Source organism: Penicillium subrubescens (genome assembly GCF_028828155.1).
Source record: "Penicillium subrubescens strain IBT 31985 chromosome Unknown utg000002l_segment0_segment0, whole genome shotgun sequence".
Classification (NCBI taxonomy): Eukaryota; Fungi; Ascomycota; class Eurotiomycetes; order Eurotiales; family Aspergillaceae; genus Penicillium; species Penicillium subrubescens.
In genome coordinates, this window is record NW_026643152.1 from 2,631,664 (window position 1) to 2,645,705 (window position 14,042).

The 14,042-nt window shown below is 50.4% G+C and overlaps 3 protein-coding genes across 3 annotated transcripts; 2 read left to right on the top strand and 1 right to left on the bottom strand.

Moving 5' to 3' along the window:
• Positions 1-278: 278 nt before the first annotated feature.
• On the bottom strand, positions 279-3,970 carry N7473_002339 (uncharacterized protein). The gene is made up of 4 exons (XM_057148279.1): positions 3,202-3,970; positions 2,557-3,055; positions 1,711-2,473; positions 279-1,639 (listed from the first exon to the last, which is right to left on the bottom strand). Exons 1-4 carry the CDS (start codon positions 3,313-3,315, stop codon positions 550-552), a joined length of 2,466 nt encoding a protein of 821 aa, XP_057011933.1. The 5' UTR covers positions 3,316-3,970; the 3' UTR covers positions 279-549.
• Positions 3,971-5,258: 1,288 nt separating this feature from the next.
• N7473_002340 (Zn(II)2Cys6 transcription factor) lies at positions 5,259-7,508 on the top strand. Its single transcript, XM_057148280.1, has 2 exons — positions 5,259-6,410; positions 6,475-7,508. Exons 1-2 carry the CDS (start codon positions 5,401-5,403, stop codon positions 7,325-7,327), a joined length of 1,863 nt encoding a protein of 620 aa, XP_057011934.1. The 5' UTR covers positions 5,259-5,400; the 3' UTR covers positions 7,328-7,508.
• A 935-nt stretch (positions 7,509-8,443) lies between these two features.
• N7473_002341 (uncharacterized protein) lies at positions 8,444-9,628 on the top strand (the record flags this gene model as incomplete). Its single annotated transcript, XM_057148281.1, has 1 exon — positions 8,444-9,628. The coding sequence occupies one exon, from the start codon at positions 8,444-8,446 to the stop codon at positions 9,626-9,628; it is 1,185 nt and encodes a 394-aa protein (XP_057011935.1).
• Positions 9,629-14,042: the final 4,414 nt, after the last annotated feature.

Consider the following 14,042-nt stretch of genomic DNA (forward strand, 5'->3'; position numbering starts at 1 on the left):
CAACTAGCTGCAGAAGATAGCGGGATTGGCCGGTTCCGCCATGAAGCAAGCCCCTGGGACTATAGGAGGTTCAGAAGTCGCTGAAACAGAATCGAATTATTTCTAAGGTCCGAATGACTGATTCTCTTACTGGTCATCCTCAGCAGAACAGATAATCATGCCGAGTGAGCACGGGACATGGCGATTGCTCTTTAATCAAGACAAAGAAAAATAAATCCTACTCAAAGGAAAGTGACAATGATGAAATTTCTTATTTGATCTACCAGTAGATCCTTTTTCTTATATATGACAAAGGCTAGATTAGTTCAGTCACTGCAAGATGAGCATTCAAAGAGGTATATGTCAAAGGAGACCTGAGGATCCAAGGTTTCAAGTCAAGACAGTAAAGAACCCCAAACGCAGTCAAGAATGAAAAACAAAAGATCTTTTACCAAACTCCTTACGCACACAGGCAACCCCCATTTCGCCAATGCTCCAAACTGCCAAGGTGCTTTGGGAAGGTTGTGGAAGTGGCCAAGTCGGTCAAGTAACGGCATCTGCCGGGTACTCTTACGACTGGTAGAATGCATTAGATTCGCGGACCAATTGCGCGGATACGTCGGGTATGTTGTGCTCCAGCGACGCCATAAGCTCGATCTGTTCTTGTTGGCTGAGGGTACGTTCGCGCCAGGGAGGTATGGGGAAGGGCTCGTTGAAGTAATTCGAGTATTGATCTCCGATAGAGGATGTCCATTGCATCGGATCCACGGTCGCATCGATGTAGGCCAGATGGCTGGCAGTAGTAGAAGCAAGTGAGAAATTGGGGTCCCAGCCTTGGAGCCCGGGAACTACCGAGGGCATCGTGTTGTAGGGGGTATTAGGGTCAATCAAAACATCCGAGAAGAGCCCGGATGGGGCACAGTAGGCGGGCGATGAATACTGCGGTCCGGTGCTGGAAGGTGTCGCGGTGGGCTGCATGCTATATACCGGGGTCACAGGGGAAACGCCAATCGTTTTTGGCGGATCCGGAGCATATGCTGGAGGCGTAGAATCTTGCGTGACGTGGGAAAAGGGGCCTGGGGGGTCGGCGGAGGGGCCTCTGGAGAAAGTACCAGATGAAGCACTATCGCCAATTGATAGATTGCCACCGCGATGGTTATGTGAGTAATAAGATGCAGTCGTACTTGTTGATGGGCTCGACATGGCAGGAGGAGTGGTGACGCCCTGCGAAGAGGTTGGAGTAGGATGGTTGGATGGCGATTGCACCACAAACGATTCCTCGGTGCTGTACGCCTTCAAACAAGCCGCGACAAGACGCTTGTAAAGGATCAATGCAGATTGCACACCAGGCCATCGTTCAGCGGCATAGACTATGATTTCCAACGCCATGTCCAAGTAACTTTGGACTTCCTCAATGGGGTGCTCTTTTCGGATCTCGGGGTACGAAAGTGTCCAGAGAACAGTGTTAAACACCATGAAGAGGGACTGGGTAAAAATCCAAGTGAGATCCACAGATCCGGTGATAGTCTGCTCCTGGTGCATGGCGATGTTGAAGGTCGCCGCGTCGTAGCATATCTTGGCCGCCTGGACCGAGGGTTCGGGAATTTGAGGCGATGGGCGATACATTAGAATGACAATCGTGTTTCGTCTACCTTGAAACCTGGGACATATGACAAGTCAGTAACTTGAAAATTACATCATATTAACAATGAATCGAGGAAAAGGACTCACCACTTCACGTTAAGACCACTGCCATCGTCATTCTTGGGACAAGTGTCAACCCAGTGGTCAATCTTAGACAACATCTGAGAGAACCAAGGATCTTGATCATGTGCTGGGGTCTCGCATCGGTTCAAGTAGAGTGCACGGCGCACCTCCAATTGGAGCAGTCGCATCTTGAGAAAGTGGATCGCAATACACTTGGCAAGGACTGGTTTCGCGTGGGGATTGATGCCTTCCGCCGTGATATACCGATCATCCACCAACTCGAAGAACTTGACATTGAGGTTGTCGTGAGTCACGCTGAGGGCGCTAGCACGTCCTAGACTATGGGATAAACCAAACTCCATAGATGCAACAATCCAGAAGAGCCGTCTGCGCATGTCGAGCTCCAATGGATTGAGAGGCTTGCCGTTGGACGATTGAGCGATGGTGGCTTCTTCACAGAAGCCCAACTCCTGGCACATTCTTACTGCTGTACCGACCACCCAGAATGACGCTGTCCTTGTTGGCGTCAACATTGAATATTGCGCAATCATGACCAGGCATTGCAAAGCGCGCAAGTCCATGTGTTTCAGGGTTGGCTCTAAGAATGGTAAGGCAGCTAGGTAATAGCTGTCGGCCAGGCCTGCATAGTCTGGGCTCAGTTTTTGCATGCTGATTGCAATGACCATTCGCAGTTGAAAGTTATGACAGGGGTCGGTAGAGCCATTGAAGACCTCTTCGGCTTCTTGTCGGAAGCTTGGAACGTGTAAAGTTGGGAGCAATGCCTGGGCTGTGACAAGTATAACGAGTTAGCCAAAAGACACCGCGCGACAGAATTATCCGGGCCAATGAAATAGTAACTTCCATGTATACCTTTTGCGACAAAGAGATCGATCAATTTGTATGTCAGACTCCTGGGAGGTAAGCTATCCTGCGGGATCGAGCTGATCATAGGATAAACCTTGGACGTGGGTTTCGTGTCCTCCTGGGCAAAGGCCGCCTTGATTTCTTGGGCGGTCAACTCGGGGACAACATCTTTGATGCTTTTCGAATCGGTGTTTTGCTTGGCAATTTCCATGACCAGACGAGTCATGGCAATGCCACTCGAGGCGCCTAGATACCGGGGCTCGTCATTATCTGAGAAGCGGATACGTCCAGCGCCCCGCACCATCAACTCCGCATCGGCCGTGTGCTGAATTTCCTGTTCGGCCTTGGCCAGCTCTTTCTCGAGTGCACGAGCTTTCTCCCGTAACGATACGATATAGGTTCGAGGGATGGTGGCATCGCGGGCCGAGTCGTAGTACACGCATTTAGCATTGCTTCGTTCGCAGGGCGCACATCGAGGGATTCCGGGGTCACATCTAGATTTCCGCTATAACGCGATCTGGCCGTCAGTTCCGCCATTTCCTTGTCGCGACGGGAGGTCCTCTCTCCTTCTCCCGGCGTCACCCCGGGAGGGCTGACTAGGGAAAGCGAAAAGGTAAGAGGGAATGAGGGTTGTAAATGATTGCATCATACCTGTCGACACCTCGTGCAGGCTGTCAATGTGTGCGCGATGCGACCGTCGGGGGGTTCGAATGAGAAGGATTCCGGGGATGGCTGCCCTGGATAGGGTTGGGCGCTCTCGGTCATGGCTCGTTGGGAGACCCCCAAGCCCGGAGCGAGATGTCAAAAGAAAGGAGAAGTCACATGCGTGGGTGTTGGACGAGGATGCCATCCAAAGCACGTTTGATCGGTCCACCAGATGCCCTTGGCGCTATCGACATGGTCCCGTCATGCGGCTCTCGGAGAGTTGCGGGAGGGTGGGCGACGGTGAAGGAGGAAGGATGAGTGAGTGACACGAGAGATTCACCGGGTCGGCAAGGGTAGAGATTCCAGCGAGGAAAAACCAACTAGGCAAGGGGCCGAAGAGGGACGAGAAAATGAAGACTTCGTATCAAAATGCAGTCGGGCTGATACCGCGTAGGTTACGGCCGGGACTGAAAGTGGTTGTGGCAGTGGCCGTGGATGGTGGGGACTAGTGCGAGTTTGGTCGCACGGTCGGTGGTGGTGGTGGTGGTGGTGGGAGGAGGAAAGGTACCTTGGGCCACCAGGTACTACAACTCAGTTGTAGTACTTTAGTAGTGTACTATACTCCGTAGTAGTCACTACTATCGTAGTACTTTGACTAGTGGTCTGAACTGAAGAGTGTTGAGTACTTGATAGTCGCGCGCATTCCTCGGTCCAGATCTGGATCGACGGGGGGGAATTGGAGCTTGGGTTTTGGGAAGCGACGGATGGTCTTCCGCTAAAGTGGGGGGAAAGGGAGAAAAGGGAAGAGAAAGCTGGACTGCCCGGGGGGCGGGATGAGAATTGGCGCGATGGTTGATTGATTGGTTGATTGACTGATTGGCTGGTGGAAGGAGGAGGGAGGAGGGGGAGAAATAATACTGGAGATGAAGAATTATCACAAGCACGAGATACGATACTATAGTGATCAGCAATGGTAACATTGCGTTAAGCTATCTCCTAGTATGTGGTTCTAATAATTCTTTTCTTCGCTTCGATCAAATTAACTAAGATTGCTATTATTTACTGAGGTTGTAGAGTTGACTACTATGATACCTACTACATGCATCGTTGATTCGTGGATTGGGCGAGAATAACGAGGCTTAGGCTGCCAACAGAACCCCGTTTTGCGAAAAAATTACTTTGAAGAGACCAAAACTCAAGATTGCTGAGACCGCCGTTAGTGCTATGTACATCATTTTATCTCCTGCCTGATAGAGTCTATACTAACTACTTGGCAACTAACTTACATTCTACTACTGTAAGTCACTAAGCACTAGGTCCTCTCCACCATGAGACCATCTGACGACTAAGCGGGTCAACTTTCTACTGGAGTATCTTATTCAAGAAATACAAGATGCGTTAATTTTATGTACTTTCTCTCCAATCCCTCTCTCGAGTGTGCTTGCGGTTTCACGAGCACTGGGAGCAGATCAGTGGCTAGTCCCATTTGCCATTTAAACCTCGTCCTATTAGTTAGTTGTTATCTACCCAGTCTGTCAATCAACCATCTGTGTATCCAGTCCCACCAATCCTCTCCAACCAAAGTCATTCTCGCCTTTTCGGGGATAAATTACCCGGTCTGTTTTTTTGGCTCCTGGTAATAAAATATGCTCTCGCTTCTCCTCGGGTAAGGCTGAGTACTCCGGAGTCGGATGTGGATGGGCGCCTAATAATGATAATCACGACCGTGAGATCGATAATTAAAAATTAATCCTTCGGCTCATGCATGTTCTTCGTTTTTCAGAGACTAACGCGCTAGTTTCAACGTCTCCCACAGAGCAGTGTCTGGTAGATTATTGTTACAGAAGTTACTACTGTACATAAGTTGGTCGGTTAGTCGGTGGTCGATGCACGACGATCCGGTGGGGAGGGTCCCTCACTTCTTTTTGTATCCAATAGTGAGCGAGTATGACGATACTGGCTGCCACATCTTACAACCAGTGGGCGTTTGGGCTCGGCGCAAGGGTCAGCATCCCTCATTCGCAATTGAGCTTTCATCATTCTAGCCTGACACACCACTGCATACCACCTTGATCAGACTCAAAAGGCATACACTCGAGACACGCGCTGACAAGTCGATCCTCGGTCTGGCCCACCTCCCGCTTTTTCTTTCTTTCTTACCCCTCCCTCTTAGGTCCCTAGGGGTGGTCCACATGAACTGCCAGGATGCCCGCGATGGCCACCACCTTCCTGGACAATCCGCTGCTAAAAGTCAGTCGGCCCGTTGCCGCCTGCTCGCGCTGTCGCACCGCCAAAATTAAATGCGACGGCAAACTGCCCGCCTGTTCGGCCTGTGAGAAGGTGGGCAAGGCCAGTTCCTGCTCTGGCGCTAGCGATGAATTTGCCAAGGGCAAGGAGCGAAGCTATGTCGCCTCGCTCGAGGGCTACTGTGAGAAACTCGAAAAGAAAATCTCCCTATTGCGGAATCGTCAGAACTCGTTGCCTGCCGAAGGCAATGGCGTGGTGCGGGAGATGTCCATTACCTCGACCTCCTCCGATGGGCCGGTCGGTCTAGCTCATCGTCGTGAGGTCTCCGATATCGATGATCTTGTCGGTGACTTTGGGTTCCTGTCGGTGAACGCGACATCACGCGACTTTCAAGGCATCACCTCCAAAACCACCTTTGCGAACCTGCTCCTGTCGGTCGCCACGGTGGGATACCCACCACCCCGCACTCCCAATTCACTACCCGCGCGACACGAGGCCACCCCTCTCTTGCAGTACTACTTTGACAACGTGTTTGTTCAATTACCTTTCTTTATGGAAACCAGCTTCTGGACCTCGGTAGATGCGGTCTATCAATCTGGGGGTCGATTCGCCAAACCCTTTGACCACTGGACCGTCCGTATGGTCCTCGCCATTGCTTCAGCTTCGATTTCATATCAAAATAATGATAAGAGCCATCAACGAGCCTTGGCATTGGTATCAGAGGCGTTGATATATGCTGAAGAGGTCTTCCGCCCGGGGTCTATCACGTGCATACAAGCAATTCTGCTTCTGGCCCAGTATGCGCTGGCAGATCCAGGACGGTTCCGAAGCTGGTACCTAGTAGGCATGGCAGTGAGAGTCGCGATAGATCTGGGCCTGCATCAAGATCCTCCTGTAGAGATGCTGTTAAATCCAGACCGCCTCGATATTCGACGACGAGTATTCCACTGCCTATACTGTCTAGATCGGTAGGTTCTTCTCCAGTCATGCTCAAATTACGAACGCGAAATATATGCTAATGACTATCTACAGAGGAATGAGTACTGCACTGCATCATACATTTTCATTCTCGGATGCATCCGTGAATGTCGCCCTACCAGCGACCAATACGTCGACCACGGCCATCGAGCAAACATCCGTCTTCTTGCGAAGCCCTGCCCCAGCCCTACACATCGTCAAGATCCGAAAGATCTTATCAGCAGGGTACCAGGAGATGTATTATAGTTCCCGTGATCCATCCCCCCAACCACTCATTCAAATATGGAACCTCTGCTCCCGAGCACGCGAATGGTTCCAGGAATGTCCCAAAAACGCCCCCAACCACTTCTCCCTCCTCTACCGCCTCGAACTCCTCTACACAAACATCATCCTCCTCTCCCCCTCCAACAGATACCCCGTTCTCTGCGATTATAACAAAGCCCTCCTCTTCGACCGCTGCATGGACTTTATCAGCCAAATCCACCAAGTGCTTGAAAACCCCAGCATCCTCCCCTTCCTCACCTACCTGGACGTCACCCGCGTCCAACAAGTCGGCCACCTCTTCGTCCAAGTTCTCCTCGATCACTTCGACTTCCTCCTCAGCCCCGTTGTACCCAACCCCCCTCACGTACCAGCAGGAACACCCGACCCGCCCATCCTGGGTGAAGAAGATAGGATTAACTGTCGGCCCCGTGCACTCCGGTGTCTCACGTACGTGCGAGATTTGCTGCAGTATTCGGCGCGGAAGTGGGATCTTCGTCAGCCGTTAGATGAATTCGAACGGGAGTCGGCGCCGTTGGGGAAGATGCTGAGAGAGGGTCCGGCGAGTTATGTAATTAATCAGGGGTCGTCATACTCCCAGGCACCGCTGGCGGGCAATGGGTACCCAGCATACCATTTGGGATAAATTTGTAATCATGAATTGAATTGGACTGGGAAGGGATTTTTTGATTCAATAGTCTCAATATTTCGTGTTTATCCCAGCCTTGTACTAATCAGAACCTCTTTGGTTCCAATCAGCGCTGATACGGCACACAGAGAGAGAGAGAGAGGCGGACGGAACAGCTAGGTTGGAGCTTCAATCAAGGGTCCCTTCAACAGATTGCAGCTCAAAACCCTTATAAGAGCGTAACTCTAAACCATACCTTGTATACAATAATGGAACCAAGGCAGATATAGTGGCGGTTTGAAGGTCCGAAGTCCGAATAATTTTTATGGTTCCCCTTTTTTGAATGGTCTTTTGAATGGTCTTTTGAATGGTCTTTTGAATGGTCTTTTGAATGGTCTTTTGAACCGCTTTCTTCTAGAACCAGTGGACTCTTATTCTTTGCTTTCTATTCAATTCATCGACTGACAAGATCATTCAGTAGTTTCACGGGGGTTTCAAACTCAGGGGGCCTCGCTGTACTGTACCAAAGCCTTCTGGCAACAGTATCAGTAGCACAGTGAAGCCTAAATTCGAATATCTCAAGATATTCAGCCTTGCAGAATTGAAATAGTTTGCTATTGTCTTGGTACTCGGCTAAGTTGAACGACCTTTTCTTCTCCAGGCATTCGGCGGTAGTTTGAGCCTGGTTGGTTTCTTTGTCTTTGCGTCACGAGTGCCTCCAATGTGAGATGAGATCGGCTTGTGCATAGAAGGGAGACGAGGCCACCAGGCCTGACATTAAAGTGATCAGACTTGAATGATAGCGAGAACTGCCTTGTTTTGAACATTGTAGGTTAAGGGAATGGTGGACGGCCACGGGATGAGTGTTCAAGTTTGGGACCAGTTACTCAGCAGGAAAAGGAAATCAAAACTGGTAAATAGGACGATATTTTCAATCTAGAGCCTGTAGCATATACATCGTACGAAATTGGAGATTTAGGAAAGCTTGAGGTAGAGAGCAATTGATATTGAACATTAGAAGATATAATGTCATTGACTAAAAAAGAAAAATATAGTATAAGTGGTATGGAAGACAATTCCTTTTGTTGTCTTCAGAAGTTTCGTACAAATCACCCTTCCAAAAGTGTGTAAAATATGCACAAGAATATTCCGCGGGGGTATTCACAAGGCTACCAAAACGCTGTCCATTGCTGCGTAAAACAAGACCCTCCCTGTTCAAAGAAAAGAAAAAAGCTTCAAAAGATAGAACAGAAAGCTTTAATCAATCCTTTACAGGTTCCTGCCGAGGGTGGCAACGACGGTGCCGACGGGGATACCGACGGTGGGGAGACCAAGGCCGGAGACGAGAGCGGCAACCTCGGGGGAAAGCTGGATGAGGAGCTTCTGGCCATCATCGCTGGTGACGGTGAGGAGGCCCTTGACGGGGCCGGAGAGGTCAGAGACGAGGTCACCGATGTTGCCGGCGGTCTTGATGACAGAGCCGACGGAGCCACCGATGGAGGTCAGGCCGAGACCGTCAACGAGAGCGGCAACCTCGGGGGAGAGCTTGATCAGGAGCTGCTTAGCGTTGGGGCCGGTGACGGTCAGGATCTGGCCGACGGTGGGGACGAGGTCCTGGACGATCTCGCCGGGGGCGGCGTCACGCTTGAGGGAGGTACCGAGAGTAGCGACGACAGTGCCGACGGGGATACCGACGGTGGGGAGACCAAGGCCGGAGACGAGGCCAGCGACCTCGGGGGAGAGAGAGATCAGGAGGGCACCGACATCAGCGCCAACAACGGTGACGAGACCGTCAACGGTAGGGCCGAGGCCAGTGACGAGCTCACCCAGGGAGCTGGCGGAGGCAACGATGGAGCCGAGAGGGACACCAAGGCCGGGAAGGCCGAGACCAGAGACGAGGGCAGTGACCTCGGGGCTCAGCTCGATGAGCAGAGTCTGGACGTTGGGACCAGTGATGGTCAGAACGTTGTTGAGCTCAGGAGCCAGATCCTGGAGGATGTGGCCGTTCTGGGCAATGGGGGCGTTGCCGTTGGAGGAACCAACGTTGCCCAGGTGGAGGAGGGAGGTCAGGTCACCGAGCTTGGAGACAACGGGGAGGTTGTTCAGGCTCAGCTGCTTGGTGATGTCACCGAGGCTGAGGTCCTTGGTGATACCCTCAAGACCAGCCAGGTTGGTGATGGAGGAAGTCAGGCCAGTGAGACCAGCGAGGGAAGTGGTGCCAGCGGGAGCGGCGGCGGCAGCAGCGGCCAGAGTGAGGAGAGTAGCAAAGGAGACCTTCATTGTGATGGTTTTAAAGGATGTGGATTATCAAAAGAATGACTGTGGTGGGAATGAATCCAAGTGAGTGACTGATGAGAGAAGAGAAGTGAAAGTTTAACGCGAGGTGCAGCCGTCTTTATACTGGACCTGAAGGATCTCATCTTACCTTTTCTCCTTTTCTTCAATGACCCAGTTATCAAATTTTTACCAGCGCTAACCAACTGCTTCATTAATACAGCGGGTCAGCTCCATATCGCAAGCCTCATGATGGATCCCACTAATTGGACGCTCAGCTTTGTATCGTAGGTGGGACTGCTAGTGCTCGTCGAACCTAACCCACCGGGTTGGAAGGCTCCCCAACTGATCCAGAAGATGGTCTCCAGTGGATTCTGAGGGGCGTTGCTGAGAGTCCATACGAGATATGGGTCCTATAGTGTGTATAGTTCATGTTGCTTGTCCATAATTCCTTAATGTTTTGTATCTGCCGTCTGAAAGATACCCGGAATTGACCAAACCAGCCCTATCAACACGATCAACACGATTTCCAGTGGATAGTGATATTCCAATGGAACGATCCAAAGCTAATCGCCGTATCAAAACAGGTAATTGATAGCTAGCCATCGGCGTCATCATGATCGAGCCGGAGATGACCGGATTTGCGCTGGACGATGCATTGGAAAGATATCACCAAATTGTGATCTGCAGGCATGGCCTCGTTGTAGAGCCCCCCACTGGGTAGGGTTCGAGGATATGGAGTAACAACAATAATGGCTCTTCGATCGTGGACTGTGGCTGGCTAGCGCAAGCTTATATGGGCCTGGTAGTACCGAATATCTCCGCCGCCGCAGTCAATAACCCTGTCGATCTTGAGCTTGGGCCAGAACCTGCGGGGACTGGGGAGCAGTCAGCAGTGGGATGTCCGCTGTGGTCCGCTCCAGTGGCAAAGGGCAGGTACTACTGTAGGTACTGCACGGAGTAGAAAGGATTAATATTGTACGGAGTTGATAGACACAAATTTGAGTCAGGGATGGCATGATCTGCTGGTCAGTGGAGACTGTCATGATTATCGAGCACATGGCGGTTGCTGTGTCGGGCATCCACCCATGTCAGGGTCAGTAGTCAAGTGAACAGGATCCCACATGGTCTGTCTTTGAGAAATATTTTCCGAGACTCAACATTTGCCAGGTACGACCGGAATCCGCAGCATGAATAAAGTGATCGCCTGGTAATATCGCCCCTCCAGGCCAAGTGCCGACAGGAATCACGATTAAAGTTGATGCTAAAGAGGGCGATGGCAGAGGAAAAGTGCTCAGGGGCCAATTGTGGCCCCGTAGCTCCACTCCAAGCCGACCACGCTACGAATAGTCAACAATAATACAGGGACTTCAGGGTCTGAGGATACTAACTCCGTTATTAAGCAAGCAACTATTTGGCTCACAGGGTCCTAGCTCCTCCGCTATCTGGTCGAACGTGGTGGACTACACTCAGGGACCCGGAATGTCTGTTTGCTTATTGGCCTGGTAGGCGGCTGATACGAACAGGTCCAACTTCAGAGGAGAACGTAACCTGAGGGGCGGATTGGCCCGCCCAGGGCCCCAGAGCTCTAGTGGTTCCTGATTCTTCTCCATTTTGGGGGCTTCAGCCCAATAAGCCGCCCCTGTCGGCACTTCGCAGATCGATTTCCTGGCGGGAGCCACCTGCATCATCGATTCGATGCCAGCAAATAGAGTTTTCGTTTGTTGACATTATCATTACATTATTATTCAATAGTCTGCCTTTGCCCACGGAAGATTATTTGACACACGCATGGAGCTATATGCATGCACTATGATTATAGTTACACAATAACGTCGTCCCTGGTGGCCCCGAGAAACCGTTACAAAAGTCACCCCTAAAGTCTCTCTATTGAACGTGCATGGAACATTCTAATTGTTTTCCTTCTCATAGATAGACTGGCACGAGAATCAATAATCCTAGTCTCTGAATGCGACCCCAGTCATCTTCCGGAAATTCCCCGTCCACGCTAAATCGACATCGTGGGTAACCCGCCCGACAATCCCAATCTCAGCCGCCCCCGCTCGAAAGGCTCCATTGGCATTAAGCCACTACAATTGAACCCACACTCTCCCATCCACCTTGGCCACACTCGACTGGCGGATAAGTTCGGACGATCGATTGAGTTTAACTAATGCTCTTCAGCGGGATTACTATTTGCTCCCATTGAGAACGAGCTGTCTGCTCACGCTGGATCGAGATGACTCCACATATCCACGAATTATTTCCGCGGGTTTGGGATCCGAGAGAAAGGATTTTCTGGGTCAGGAACGAACCATTATTGCCATTGCCTACGACGCACATACTGCCAAGTGATTTTTTCGTATCTTAATGTATTTTCCGTTGTAGATAAGGTTATTGCGCCTAGTATACGCAAACATCAGGTCAAACTACAAATCCAAGGAGATGTCAGATACATGCCATGGGCGTGGAATCAAGGCAAAATTATCGCGATTCCCTTTGATTTTACCATTTGGTAGAGTCCATACGATGCGTGCTACAGTCTGAATTCTAACGATGCCTCTGTTTTCCATCCGTCTCGGTGGCGTTCTTGGACGATCAATAGAACATGGGATCGTCCAAATCTACCACAGGTCTAGGAAGGTAGCAGTATCCATCACTGCTAGCCTATAGCGCTCGTCCCGCGCGCCGATCCAAAAGTATCAGAACCTTCTGGACGGGATGATACAGACTCCATCAGGCCCTCTGACCGAGAGAAAGGCCTTCTCCCGACTCATCCGATCTCACACTCTGGCTGATCACGGCGTGCCGAATCGCACATTGTGCCCATGCTTCTCGGGAGAAGAAGCTTGTAGATACTGTAGTCCCATCTTCACATGTGAGATGGAAGAACACGAATGAATACTGTGTACTGCCTGATGGGGGTCCTCTTTTGATGAGAATCTACCGGCAATCGACGGTATGGATCCCATCGTGGGAGATTCCACATCGACCCAGATAGCTGGGTCGGGCCTCCTTTTGTTCGGCAAGATGGCGAATGACTTTAGCCGTAAGAGGTGTTTTCAGGGATTGGTAGTGCGAGATCTCGAGTGAGCCTCTAGTCCGAGCACCCATTGTCTGTTCTTGTCTGAATCATGCACCGAAATCAACTATTTCCGGTCTATCCTGCTTCTGTTATGGCGGTACCAAAGAGGCCACAATCCGTGTGCCTGGGCGTTTGACGATGTCAAAAATTATTCCTCTGATTTCCAAGTTTACCATCTAGCTCCCAAAGTTGTTCCAAACAACGTCTCATCGCCCGGGGTTTTTATCACCCGTCGAAATGCGAGCTACTGGAACAAGAGGCTTAGTGATCGGGTTTTAGCTGCCAACCGCGGGGCATTTATCACCCTCGTCTCCCTCTTTCCCATGAGATCGAGTAAGGAATGACATGGATTGAGAGATTTCATTCTATTTCACCTTCAATCTCCCTCTTTCTATCTTGCGGGCATGGGTTTATTCTCAAAATCTACATTACTTATTGAACATTATCTTCCTCAGGGACCTCGCTATCCAATTCTCATACTCAACCACTCTCCCACCACCCTTGCTAGTCAGAAAGCCGGTCAACATTGATGCTACACAGGGATGAGGCTTGACGAATGCGAATCGCAATTACGAGTGGCAACAAGCAGACCGTCAGAGAATGTGAGTGAATTTGCCTGGAGTATAGCTATGAGGAGGCACTCTTCTATCGCAGGGAACAATCCACAGTTGACGGCAAGATTCTTGTCAGTTAATAACCAATATTGTGCCCCTGCCTCCATGAGGCCTCCCCGCCACACATTACCACCGTCGGAGCAGGGCTTGCTGGAATCGTCGCCGCCCGACTGGCCTGTGAAATGATACTAGACTGGACAAGATTCAAATTCTCCACATACTTGATTCGATCGATCAAGGAGTTGAATCGTTCTCTACTAATTCAAGAATAGTACAGAAAATACCAACTCAATCTCAGGAGAGTATGGCATTGCCTAGACAAATCTAGGCAGGACTCAAAGCAGTTATCTCTTACCAACAGCGACGGATAACCCCACTCTTCGGCATACCTAGTCTTTGACATCGGATTCATTGGGTGGTCCATCTCTGCAGTTGCTGATTTTGACACTGGAGAGGCGGGCACGGTCATTATTGGCAAGGGTGGCTGGCTGGTCGAACGGATGATGTTTCACAGAAATACTCGATATATCCATGCCTGCAGATGTTTTGTTACACTCTTGAGGCAGATAACAGATGGGTGCGGTACTTGGATTGTCTTGTGACCACCTACAGAAATCCTTAGTATATATGTTGGCAGAATGGCAGGGGAAAGAAGACTACCATTTTCAGAAGAAATTTCACAAACAAAATACCCTGGTTGTCTTCTGTGAGTTGTGAAGAACAGGTAACTCTGTTAGGCGGATGAGTTGGTCACTACCCG